This window comes from Sus scrofa, chromosome 4, assembly GCF_000003025.6.
Source record: "Sus scrofa isolate TJ Tabasco breed Duroc chromosome 4, Sscrofa11.1, whole genome shotgun sequence".
NCBI lineage: Eukaryota > Metazoa > Chordata > Mammalia > Artiodactyla > Suidae > Sus > Sus scrofa.
The window spans coordinates 106,672,945-106,684,684 of record NC_010446.5 but is presented as its reverse complement, the minus strand read 5'-3'; the positions used below and the strand labels follow the sequence as shown (position 1 = coordinate 106,684,684).

General features: G+C 44.0%; 1 protein-coding gene across 1 annotated transcript; it reads right to left on the bottom strand.

The window, feature by feature from the left end:
- On the bottom strand, positions 1,582-11,130 carry BCL2L15 (BCL2 like 15). Its single transcript, XM_003125839.4, has 4 exons — positions 9,819-11,130; positions 9,146-9,267; positions 4,681-4,905; positions 1,582-4,065 (listed from the first exon to the last, which is right to left on the bottom strand). The coding sequence occupies exons 1-4, from the start codon at positions 9,943-9,945 to the stop codon at positions 4,048-4,050; spliced, it is 492 nt and encodes a 163-aa protein (XP_003125887.2). The 5' UTR covers positions 9,946-11,130; the 3' UTR covers positions 1,582-4,047.

The window sequence follows — 11,740 nt, the reverse complement described above, 5'->3', positions numbered from 1 at the left end:
CTGATTCAACCCCTAGCCTGGGAACTTCCATATGCCGTGGGTATGGCCCTAAAAAGACAATAAAATAAAATAAAAATAAAAATGAATCAAAACAAGGGACAAAGAAACAGCTTTGACCAATCTGGTACCAATACATGGGACAGACTGGAACAGGGTGAGCCTGCAACAGGACGATCAATGACCCATTGAAAGCGTAACTAGAAGACTTTACCAGTAGTCCATGCAGGTGGTAATAAACTTGGAGGGAGAATCAGGACAAAAGGGAAGAATAATCATGAAAGACTAAGTGGGGGAGTAGGACTGGAAGCAGGCAAAAGGGAAAAATGACAGTTTGGGGCTAGTTGGATAACAATATGGGAAAGAATGGGGATAAGAAATGTCAATAGAAATAAAAATTGAGTTTGTGGATGTGGATTTGGGGAGAAGAGAGAATAAGTCAGATTTATGAATAACCCACATTGAGGTAAAAGGTAAAACAAGATTGGCTTAACTTTGTGGGAGGCAGAGTTAATGGAGAGAAAAAAGTCAGGCTAGAACTTAATGGACTCCAAAGCACAGGGGCTCCAAATTATTATTTTTTATTTTTTATTTTTTTTGTCTTTTTGCCTTTTCTAGGGCCGCTCCCACAGCATATGGAGGTTCCCAGGCTAGGGGTCCAAACGGAGCTGCAGCCGCCAGCTTACGCCACAGCCACAGCAACGCGGGATCCGAGCCTCATCTGCAACCTACACCACAGCTCACGGCAACGCTGGATCCTTAACCCACTGAGCAAGGCCAGGGACTGAACCCGCAACCTCATGGCTTCTAGTCGGATTTGTTAACCACTGTGCCACACAGGAACTCCAGGGGCTCCAAATTATTTAAGCAGTACTTACAAACTATTCCAGGCACTGGGCTAAGCCCATTACAAAGTATAGTGTATCATTTATCCCTCAAAATAATCCGATTAAGGAAACACAGGCACAAAGGAATTGGATTACTTGCCCAGATGTCACATGATCTATGTGAAACTAAGCTGTCAAAATCACACAATCTGAATGCATTCTTCGTCTCTGGGCAACAGGGTCTTCCCGCAGCCCAAGCACTTTAGCTCTCCCAAGACTGGGCAGCCTAACAACAAACACAGCACCCAGGCCAGAGATGCTTTACCAATTGTCCTGGTATAACCCCTGGGGCACCCCAGCCTCTGTCTCAAAATAGGACAGTATGGAGTTCCCGTCATGGCTCAGTGGTTAATGACTCCGACTAGGAACCATGGGGTTGCAGGTTCCATCCCTGGCCTGGCTCAGTGGGTTAGGGATCTGGTGTTGCCGTGAGCTGTGGTGTAGGTTGCAGATGAGCCCGCATTGCTGTGGCTGTGGCGTAAGCTGGCGGCTGCAGCTCCGATTGGACCCCTAGCCTGGGAACCTCCGTATGCCGTGGGAGAGACCCTAGAAAAGGCAAAAAGATGAAAAAAAAAAAAAATACGACAATATACTTGGAACTTGATTCACATTCACATTCTGACATTTTGCAGGCAATATAGGATAAAAAAGTACGGCTAACAGGGAAAAGAAAAGAGGAGGCTGCTGGCCTCTAACATTTATCGTTCAATCTTTTTCTAGCTTTATTGCAATATAATTGGCATATAACTTTGTATAAGTTTTAAGGCATACAACATAAAGATTTGGCATATATATATATATCAAAATGATTACTATAAATTAGCATATCCATCACCTCACGTAGCTACAGTTTGGGTGTGCGAGGAGAACTTTAAAAATCAACTCTCTTAGCACCTTTCAAATACACATTACAGTACTGTTAAGTCTAGTCACCATGCTGTAGGGTAGAGCCCCAGGACTTCTCAGCTCATAGGAAGTTTGTACCTTTTGACCACCTTCACTTATGTCCCCACCCCGCCCCCCAACCCCCGCCCCGGTAACCGCCAATCTGCTCTGTCTCTACATTGTCCAATTTACATTGCACTTGCTGAGGTGTGCACTTGTTCTATTGCACTTGTAGAACATTTGCACTTGCTCAAATGCGTAGACCGAAGAATCTTATTTTCATGAATAGAACAGCATCAGTCAAAGTGAAAATAGTGATTCCACCTAAGAGGTCAAATACCACAAAACTCACCAGGTTGAGTTTATGGTAATGTAAGGACACAAAGGAGTACATCAAGTGTCTTAAATTGGTAGCCCCCAAAAAAGCTAATTTCTACTAAAGGGAAACATGAAATCTCATTTCTGGATTATAACCTATTGTGATTTATCTAAGGATAGAGGAAATAGCATAACTTGAAAAAGTCAAAATGTATTAGCAGAACTACATCTTTATTTCTGTGCATCTAGGGGAGCCAAGTGGCGGGGTGGCTGAAGGGAGGGGATGTGGTTAGCTTTGCTGCACTTTAGCCGAAGCCATTAACACCTCTCTTAAAAAACAGATAGAGCAATGTTTTCTTCTTGATGTTGAGGTACGTTGTCTGGTTTGGGGGCTTAGAGATGAAGGAGCCTCTACTTGATGACAGCCTACTAGTCTATGAAATTATTAAGAACTATTATGGGATACACAGACCACAGAAACCACATGCTTTACTTCCAATCACTTGCGGCAGGGCCGGGGAAATGTATGCCCACCGTCAAATACTCAGGAGTCACAGAGCTCTCTGATTTGCCAAAGGTCCTAGAGAAAGTGTGGACTATGCGAGAACTAACAAACATGCAGATTAAATTCTGAAAAAAAGAGCTGAGTAACATACAATTCTGTTTGGCAGGAATTATCGGGATTGCAACAGAGTTTAAATTACTCGGGGAGAAATGTTCATTTAGCTTTAGAGCAGGGGTCTGTAAACTTAAAGAGCCAGATAGCACATATTTTAAGCTTTACAGGACAGGCTGTATGGTGTCTGCCATGACTACTCATCTCTGCCGCTGCAATGCTAAAACAGCCATAGGTAATATGTAGACAAGTGAGTGTGGCTGCATTCCAATCAAATGTTCTTTACAGGAAAAAAAAAAAAAGCAGTGGGCTGATTTGGACTGTAATTTTCCAACCTCTGATCAAGTGATGGTACTCAAATTTCATACGTACATCAAAATCAGCTGTGGATCAGATTTAATACGTAGGATCCTAGGCCCCAGCCCACAACTACAGAATCAGAATCCCTATAGAAGGGGCCTGGAAATCAGCAATGTAGAAGGTCCACAAGTGGTATGTGACCCACACTTTGAAAAACTCTGTGGTATATAGCTGGCTTCATCTACACTGGGATGGCCCCACAGTCCTAGAAATGGGCCAGCACTGCCCGCATCCTGAGGCAATAAAAATGCAGTACCTATCCTACTTCTCTTTGGCCTTTAGTAGAAAGGCAGATGAACCTATTTTTTTGCTTCCAACCTTGAAAATACATAAAATAATTTGGCTCAGATGAAATTAACACGAAATTTAGGTTATGAATTTAAAAGAAAATCCTCAACTTAAAATAACAAGATTTTCCAACCGAAGATCTCCCTGAGATCCTTTAGACTGCAAAATTAGTGACAAGCCTTACCAAAGGAAAGGGCTAAGTCTGAAGGGCTGGTTTACCATGTGCTCCCTTCCCCCTGCAACACCTCCAGCAAAGGCCTGTCCTGTTGCCTGGAATTCCACTACTAACAAGTTACCACTTTGCACCTGGAAGTCTTTGCTTCAACAAAACTTCATTAAAACTCACATAAAATCATGGGAGTTCCCTTGTGGCTCGGTGAGTTAAGGATCCAGCATGGTCACGGGAGCAGCTTGGGTCACTGCTGTGGTGTGCGTTTGACCCATGACCTGGAACTTAAACATGCCACAGATGCAGGGGGAAAAAAAATCACCTAAAAAACAGAAAGTATGAAATCTCTGTAGACTTCTGGGAGCTGCTCCTAACTTAACGATCAGCAGAAAATAGATTATTTGGCTAAGTTTAATTCTGTCCAAGAGAAAGTGGTGTTCGATTTCGTTGTTTCTCTGTTTTAACTGCTGGAAATCAATCACCCGATCAGTCAGAGAAGAAGTCCAGGAAACAGCTCCTCCTCTTCTTCAGCTCTCCAGATTTTCCTAGGAAGGACAACGAACAACCTACGGTTAAAGGGATGGCCATCAGGACCTCCCTAAAGAAATCAGAATGACCTGCAGATACCTCCAGGGAATGCAGCCCTTTGTAAGGCTTCCGATCCTGAGACGAAGGGGAGAGCTCTACAGGGGCAAATGGTCCTATGATCACTAAAACCTGGGCCTAGAATGCCTCCTATCATCATCACCACAGCAGATGTCACTGATGGTTCTTTGTTAGATGACGGTAAGATGATTCTGAATTTCCTCAACACACATCCAACGATGTTAGGGAAAGAAGATCCAGAAATTTACTAGGGAGCAGAGTGAAGTCAGACTGAGATTAGAACCCCACCATCAATATAATTCACAGATGATCATGGCAGGAAGTGGAAAGTCACTTGACAGAGTTGGCAGTCAACATTTTAGACAGCCTGACACTGGGGTCTAGGACTTGCTGGCTGAGCTTCCGACTGCTCCCCTTTGAAAAATCCTGGCATTTTCAGCAAAGTTGGAAGGCCTGTTTTCCTGTGTGGTTTCCACTTGACAGAAAGAATTGCAACTGGGAGACCCAGAAACAGTGCAAATGTCTAGCAAAGCCAGGGGTCCCAAAATACTTACCCAACCTCCCTGGCCCTGGATGTACTCTCGGATGGCACTGTTCCCATTGATCATATTTCTCATGGGCATGGCCACCTGTCTTGCTACATCAGGAGCCAAGTGGGCCACATATTCAAGAAGCTTGACTGACACTCCCAGAAGGGCTCTCTCGTAAGCCAAGTTAGAATCCTGAGCGCACCAGGCCTTGCTGAGAGACTTTACTATGTCCTGAAATACAGCTTCTGCCTGGGGAAAAACACAGAATATATTAGCAGAGTATGATTAAAAAAAGACAGGAGCCTGTAGGGGTAGGAGTCCGGTAATGCATGTATCTCTCAAAGAGTGGCAGGTGTACGTTTGTTGCATCTGAGGGCATCTTAAGGAGCAGACAGATAAACTTTCCTTGTTTTAATATTTTAAATTTATTGTAGGGAGTTCCTGTCATGGCATAGTGGAAAAGAATCCGACTAGGAACCATGAGGTTGCGGGTTTGATCCCTGGCCTCGCTCAGTGGGTTAAGGATCTGGTGTTGCCGTGAGCTGCAGTGTAGGTCAGATCTGGCCTTGCTCTGGCTCTGGTGTAGGCCGGCAGCAACAGCTCTGTTTGGACCCCTGGCCTGGGAACCTCCATATGCCACAAGTGCGGCCCTGCAAAGACAAAAAAGATAAAACAAATAAAAAATTTATTATAATGGGTATTAGAAGAAAACATAAGTAGCCCATCAAACCCATGATTTCAGATATTATTGCTCAGGATGGATGAAATGATTAAAAGAAAAACAAAAGGATTCAAAAGAGTAAGTATATGACAGTGTAGGTGGTCAAAGTGCGAAGGTATGGCTTGAATGACCAAAGTCTGGGAAACTCTAAAGTGATAAAACAGCTTACCTTTTCTTCTTTCCTTTCCCAACATTTTGGTCCAAAAGCCATTAGGTGAGGCCAAGCAAAATCCACCGTAGTGTAGTCTAGGGGGGCCCGTGGTGGTCAGAGCAGGGTGTCAACCCAAATGAGCTGGAAGGGCATCATGTGGAAAGTACTAGATTCTGGTTTCTAAATATTGTTCTGCATTAAAAGAAACCAGAGGCGTTCCCGTCGTGGCTCAGTGGTTAACGAATCCGACTGGGAACCATGAGGTTGCGGGTTCGATCCCTGGCCTCGCTCAGTGGGTTAAGGATCTGGCGTTGGCGTGAGCTGTGGTGTAGGTCGCAGACGCGGCTCACATCTGGCATTGCTGTGGCTGTGATGTAGGCCAGCAACTACAGCTCTGATTAGACCCCTGGCCTGGGAACCTCCATATGCCACAAGTGCGGCCCTAGAAAAGACCAAAAAAAAAAAAAAAAAAAAGGAACCAGAGCTCCTTAGGGAATGGCTAATTTCAGGCTGAGGTTTGGAAAATTCAAGATTTCTGTCAGAAATTAAGGAAGTGGAGCTCCCTGGCAGTGCAGTGGGTTGAGGATCTGGCATTGTCACTGCTGTGGCTCAGATTGCTAATGTGGTGCAAATTCGATCCCTGGCCCTGGAACTTCCAAATGGTGCAGGTGCAGTAAGCAAGCAAGGAATGAAGGAAGAAAGAAAGAAAGAAAGAAAGAAGGAAGGAAGGAAGGAAGGAAGGAAAGAAGGAAGGAAAGAGAAAGAAAGAAAGAAAGAAAGAAAGAAAGAAAGAAAGAAAGAAAGAAAGAAAGAAAGAAGGAAGGAAGGAAGGAAGGAAGGAAGGAATTAAAGTACTCAGAGAATGATAGTGACATGCAAAAAAAACACTGCCCAGATTGCGAGGACTCCTGCTGGCAGAGATAGGGCAATTTGAGCATACAAATGAATAACGATGGAGTTCCCATTGTGGCACAGAGGAAACGAATCCAAATTGTATCCTTGAGGATGCGGGTTTGATCCCTGGCCTTGCTCAGTGGGTTGGGGATCCAGCATTGCTGTGAACTGTGGCATAGGTTGCAGACAAGGCTCGGATCTGGCGTTGCTATGGCTGTGGTGTGGGCTGGCAGCTGCAGCTCCAATTCAACCCCTAGCCTAGGAACTTCCATTTGCCACAGGTGTGACCCTAAAAAGCAAAACACAAACAAAAACAAATAAACAACAATAGGAACAAATTGCAACCCACTAAATGAAGTAGGAATTCATGAGTCCATGCTGGTAAAAAAGTAAATCAATGAAGAGATTCAAATGGAGATAAGGGACATCTAATGGCTTCAGAGTACCTCCCTACAAACACTAAGTAAGGGGAAAGGATTAACTTGACAGTGAAGAAGCCTTGCAGATACCATCTTAAGTGATTAAAATTCCACCAGTCCCACAAAGGGAAATCTGTGCCACTTGATGGGATGCAGTGAGATGGACTTGGCAACATATTCCTACCAAAGGGACATCTCTTGTATCTCTTCAAGAGGAAACATCAAACAAACCCAAATGGACAGTCTAAAAATAACTGGCCCAGGAGCTTCCATCGTGGCTCAGTGGTTAACGAATTTGACTAGGAACCATGAGGTTGCGGGTTCGATCCCTGTCCTCAATCAGTGGGTCAAAACACTTATTGGGTCAAAATACTTATTGCGGGCCTCCTGTATATCAAGTTTTGTTCTAGGTTGTGTGAATACAGCTTTGAACAAAACAGGATAGATGTTTGCTCACACGGTGTTATATGCAAACGAGAAGAGGTCGTGCTAAGGATAATAGCTTCTTTTTTTTCCTTATTTTTATTTTTATTTTGGATAATAGCTTCTCTAATACCTCATAGAGGGGTGTAAGGATTAAATGAGATAATAAGTGTAAAGCATTTAGAATACTGACTGGTACATGGTAAGTGATAAGTTAATATGAGCTGTCATTTTTTTTTTTCTTTTTAGGGCCTCATATGGAAGTTCCCAGGCGAGGGGTCAAAATGGAGCTGCAGGAGTTCCCGTCGTGGCGCAGTGGTTAACGAATCCGACTAGGAACCATGAGGTTGCGGGTTCGGTCCCTGCCCTTGCTCAGTGGGTTGACGATCCGGCGTTGCCGTGAGCTGTGGTGTAGGTTGCAGACGCGGCTCGGATCCTGCGTTGCTGTGGCTCTGGCGTAGGCCGGTGGCTACAGCTCCGATTAGACCCCTAGCCTGGGAACCTCCACATGCCACGGAAGTGGCCCAAAGAAATAGCAAAAAAAAAAAAAAAAAAAAAAAAAAAGAAAAAGACAAAAAAATAAAAAATAATAAATAAATAAATAAACAAATAAATAAATAACAAAACAAAACAAAACAAAAAAAAACAAAATGGAGCTGCAGCTGCCTGCCTATGCCACAGCTACAGTAACGCCAGATCTGAGCCTCATCTGTGACCTACACCACAGCTCACAGCAATGCCAGATCCTTAACCCACTGAGCGAGGCCAATGACTGAATCTGCATCTTCATAGATACTAGTTGGGTTCTTAACCTGCTGAGCCACAATGGGAACTCCTGAGCTGTCATGATTGATATTAATCAGCAACATCTTCTAGAGCATTGTCTATCAATATTTATACCCAATACAGAGTCCAGGAACCAGGACTCTGAAGAAAAGCCAGATACACCCTAGTGAACTGCTGTAAATATTTATCCTTAATTTCATCAGACTTGTCAACTTCCTATTCTTCCTGTATATAATGTTATTGCTGGACCTTGAGGAAAAAAAGACAACCACTACCAGCAAAATAAATATTAAAACAGGTGCATAAAAGAATAAAATGTTTTACCAAGAATAAAGTGCTAGGGAGTTCTCATTGAGGCTTAGCGGTAACTAACATCCATGAGAATTTGGGTTTGATCCCTAGCTGCCTCACCCAGTGGGTTAAGGATCCAGCGTTGCTGTGGTTGTGGTATAGGCTGGCAGCTACAGCTCTGATTTGACCCCTAGACTGGAAACTTCCGTATGCCACGGGTGTGGCCCTAAAAAGACCAAAAAAGAATAAAGTGCTAAATATATGTTCTATGCCATTAAGCACAGCTCTGATGAAAAATACGAAATAATCTGAGGTTCATCAGCCTATGCTACAAACTCTCCACCTCGGAGTTCCCGTTGTGGCTCAGTGGTTAACGAATTCGACTGGGAGACATGACGTTGCAGGTTTGATCCCTAGCCTTGCTCAGTGGGTTGAGGATCCGGCGTTGCCGTGGGCTGTGGTGTGGGTTGCAGATGCGGCTCAGATCTCTCTTTGCTGTGGCTCTGGCATAGGCCAGTGGCTACAGCTCCAATTCGACCCCTAGCCTGGGAACCTCTATATGCTGTAGGAGCAGCCCAAGAAATGGCAAAAAGACAAACAAACAAACAAACAAAAACAACTCTCCACCTCAATATCACCTAGGCCTTTACTCCTACAGAACTGGCAACTGAAGAATTCCTGCTGCCTTTCCTTGAATGCGTTAACCCCCCAAATCTTTCCTAGAACATTTCTAGTCACATTCATATAGGAATAATGCTTGAAATTTAAAAAGCAGCAAACAATAGAAGGTAGTGGAAATCTGACCTGTCCCTGAATGGTTTCTGCAATGATGCTTTTGGCAGAAGCTTCCAATTCTCCATTGAACTTGTCACCCAACATCCGAAGGCGACCAGCAATGATGGCCACATCAAAAGAGCAAGCTTCTCCTAAAACAGAAGGAAAACATTTGTCACAGTGCTTGAAGGGATGGCAAGTTCTAGGAATCTGGGCATTGGACTTCTAAACAATTTTGGCATTGTTCCCTCTTAAGAAAATCTTCAATATTCCATCAATACCAACAGACAGAAAATCTCCCTTCAATGAGAATTACTTTCCCTTCAGACATTGCTAAAAGCTTAGAGTTTACCTTTTAAAACTTAAAAAACTTAAGAAAATGGAGTTCCTGTTGTGGCTCAGTGGAAATGAATCTGACTGGCATCCATGAGGTGGCAGTTTTGATCCCGAGCCTCGCTCAGTGGTTAAGGATCCCCAGTTGCCGTGAGCTGTGGTGTAGGTTGTAGACGCAGCTCAGATCCCGAGTTGCTGTGGCTGTGGTGTAGGCCAGCGGCTTCAGCTCCAATTCAACCCCTAGCCTGGGAACCTCCATGTGTCACCAGCACAGCCCTAAACAATTTTTTTAAATCCCCAGAAAACTTAAGAAAGCATATTCAGTTTCTCTAATTGACTAGCATTTACCACCTCAGGCCAAAAGCCTTACCTGAATCTGTTTCATCTACACCACGTAGGCTCCGGTTAGCAACCTGGCAAGAGGGGCCTAAGAAGTCTGTGAGGAGAGAATCCACAATACATTCCGTTTGCTCCTCAAAAGTTCGGGGGGGTTTCATTTTCGATGTTTGCAGCCGAGTTTTCCTTTTCCACAAAACAAAGCAGTTTTCAGCTCAGCAGCAAGTCCAAAACACTGGTAAACCAGATGTGTCTACCTCTTGCAAAGCTTCTTAATGGGACATGGAGCCCATCCTACACCTGTCTTCCAAAGAGTTGCTCAGAAATGTGGGCCTTCTCTGAAGAGCTCACCCACACTTAAGTGGGGAGGTTTTGCTGAAGCCTTTCAGCTCTTTATCTCAGAGCCACGCCCAAGCCAGACCTAAGGTTAATGAATAACCTTAAAAGTTAGATAGCCAACCTAGAACTGAAATAGAGTTGAGGAAGGGCCTCTTGGGTAATTTCACTAAGAAACTTCCTGTTGGGTTCTGGGAATGGTGTAATCTAAAGGAAATGTTTGAAGTTATATTACACAAGCATTCGACTCCTGACTGGCATTCATTTGCCATAACCACACACTGAGTATTTACTGAGTGCCCTTGTCTAAGGAACTACACATACTGGGCACTATAAATAACCTGGAAAAGTGACATAGATTATAATTCCCATCCTCATGGAGTTCACACTTCAGCATGAATGATACATGAAGTGACTAATCACATAATTTCTTGTGTTTATTGAGGTACAGTGAATTATGACAAAGTGTATAATAAGAAAGGCTTCCCCGGAGCAGTAACATCTGAGATGAGCTCTAGGACAAGTAGGGCTTCATGAGGCAAAGAGTAGGAATAAGACCACTCCAGGTGGAGGGAAGAGGATATGTACAAGATGAGAAGGTGAATAAAAATTTTGGGCATTTTGAGGAGTTGTAAATGGAGATAACACAGAATATTTCATAGGGAAATAATGAGGATTAAATAAGATAAGGTTTTGTGGAATGACCCAGCAGTATCTAAGACACTCCTTTTAGCCCAAGGCCTAATGACCAGGAGGAAAGGGATCTGGGATTTATTCTCTAATGGGATTAACTGAGATTTTCCTAACAGGGTTGAACTCCATCCTTGTTTTACAGATTCTCAGGATTGGACACTTAGCCTTAGCAGTTGCCTTCTTAATTAGCTACACCTAGATTTTGGGTTAGCATCTGAGGAGCAGCATTCAAACATATCAGCCCTTCCAGGATATTTTCTTTTTTCCTTTTTGTTTTTTAGGGCTGCAGGTGCGGAATATGGAAGTTCCCAGGCTAGGGGTCTAATCGGAGCTACAGCTGCAACAACAGCAACAGCAACGTGGGATCTGAACCATGTCGGCAACTTAACACCACAGTTCATGGCAACCCTGGATCCTTAACCCACCGAGCAAGGCCAGGGATCGAACTGGCAACCTCATGGTTCCTAGTTAGATTTGTTTCCGCTGTGCACCTCATGGTTCCTAGGTGGATTTGTTTCCGCTGTGCCAGAATGGGAACTCCACTAAAGGCCTTTTTTTGTGTGTCATTATTTATCATTAGGGCTAAAACTTCAGTTTCTTTTCTTTTTTGGCTTTTTGTCATTTCTTGAGCTGCTCCCACGGCATATGGAGGTTCCCAGGCTAGGGGTCAAATTGGAGCCATAGCTACTGGCCTATGCCAGAGCCACAGCAACGCGAGATCCAAGCTGCATCTGTAAGCTACACCACAGTTCACGGCAACGCCAGATCCTTAACCCACTGGGCAAGGCCAGGGATCGAACCTGCAACCTCATGGTTCCTATTCGGATTCACTAACCACTGAGCTATGACAGGAACTTCAAAACTTCAGTTTCTGCTAAGTAGCCTTCAGACTTTTGTCAGAAGATCCCTTATCTCTGAGGCCAACCT

Bases quoted from the DNA above. Each gene is read 5' to 3' on its own strand.
- BCL2L15 (XM_003125839.4), bottom strand. From the start codon at position 9,945: ATGAAACCCCCCCGAACTTTTGAGGAGCAAACGGAATGTATTGTGGAT. The intron at 9,268-9,818 runs GTAAGGCTTTTG...CTTCTGTTTTAG, and splicing joins TGTAGATGAAACAGATTCAG to GAGAAGCTTGCTCTTTTGAT. The intron at 4,906-9,145 runs GTCAGATTTCCA...GTTTTTCCCCAG, and splicing joins CAGAAACCATTCAGGGACAG to GCAGAAGCTGTATTTCAGGA.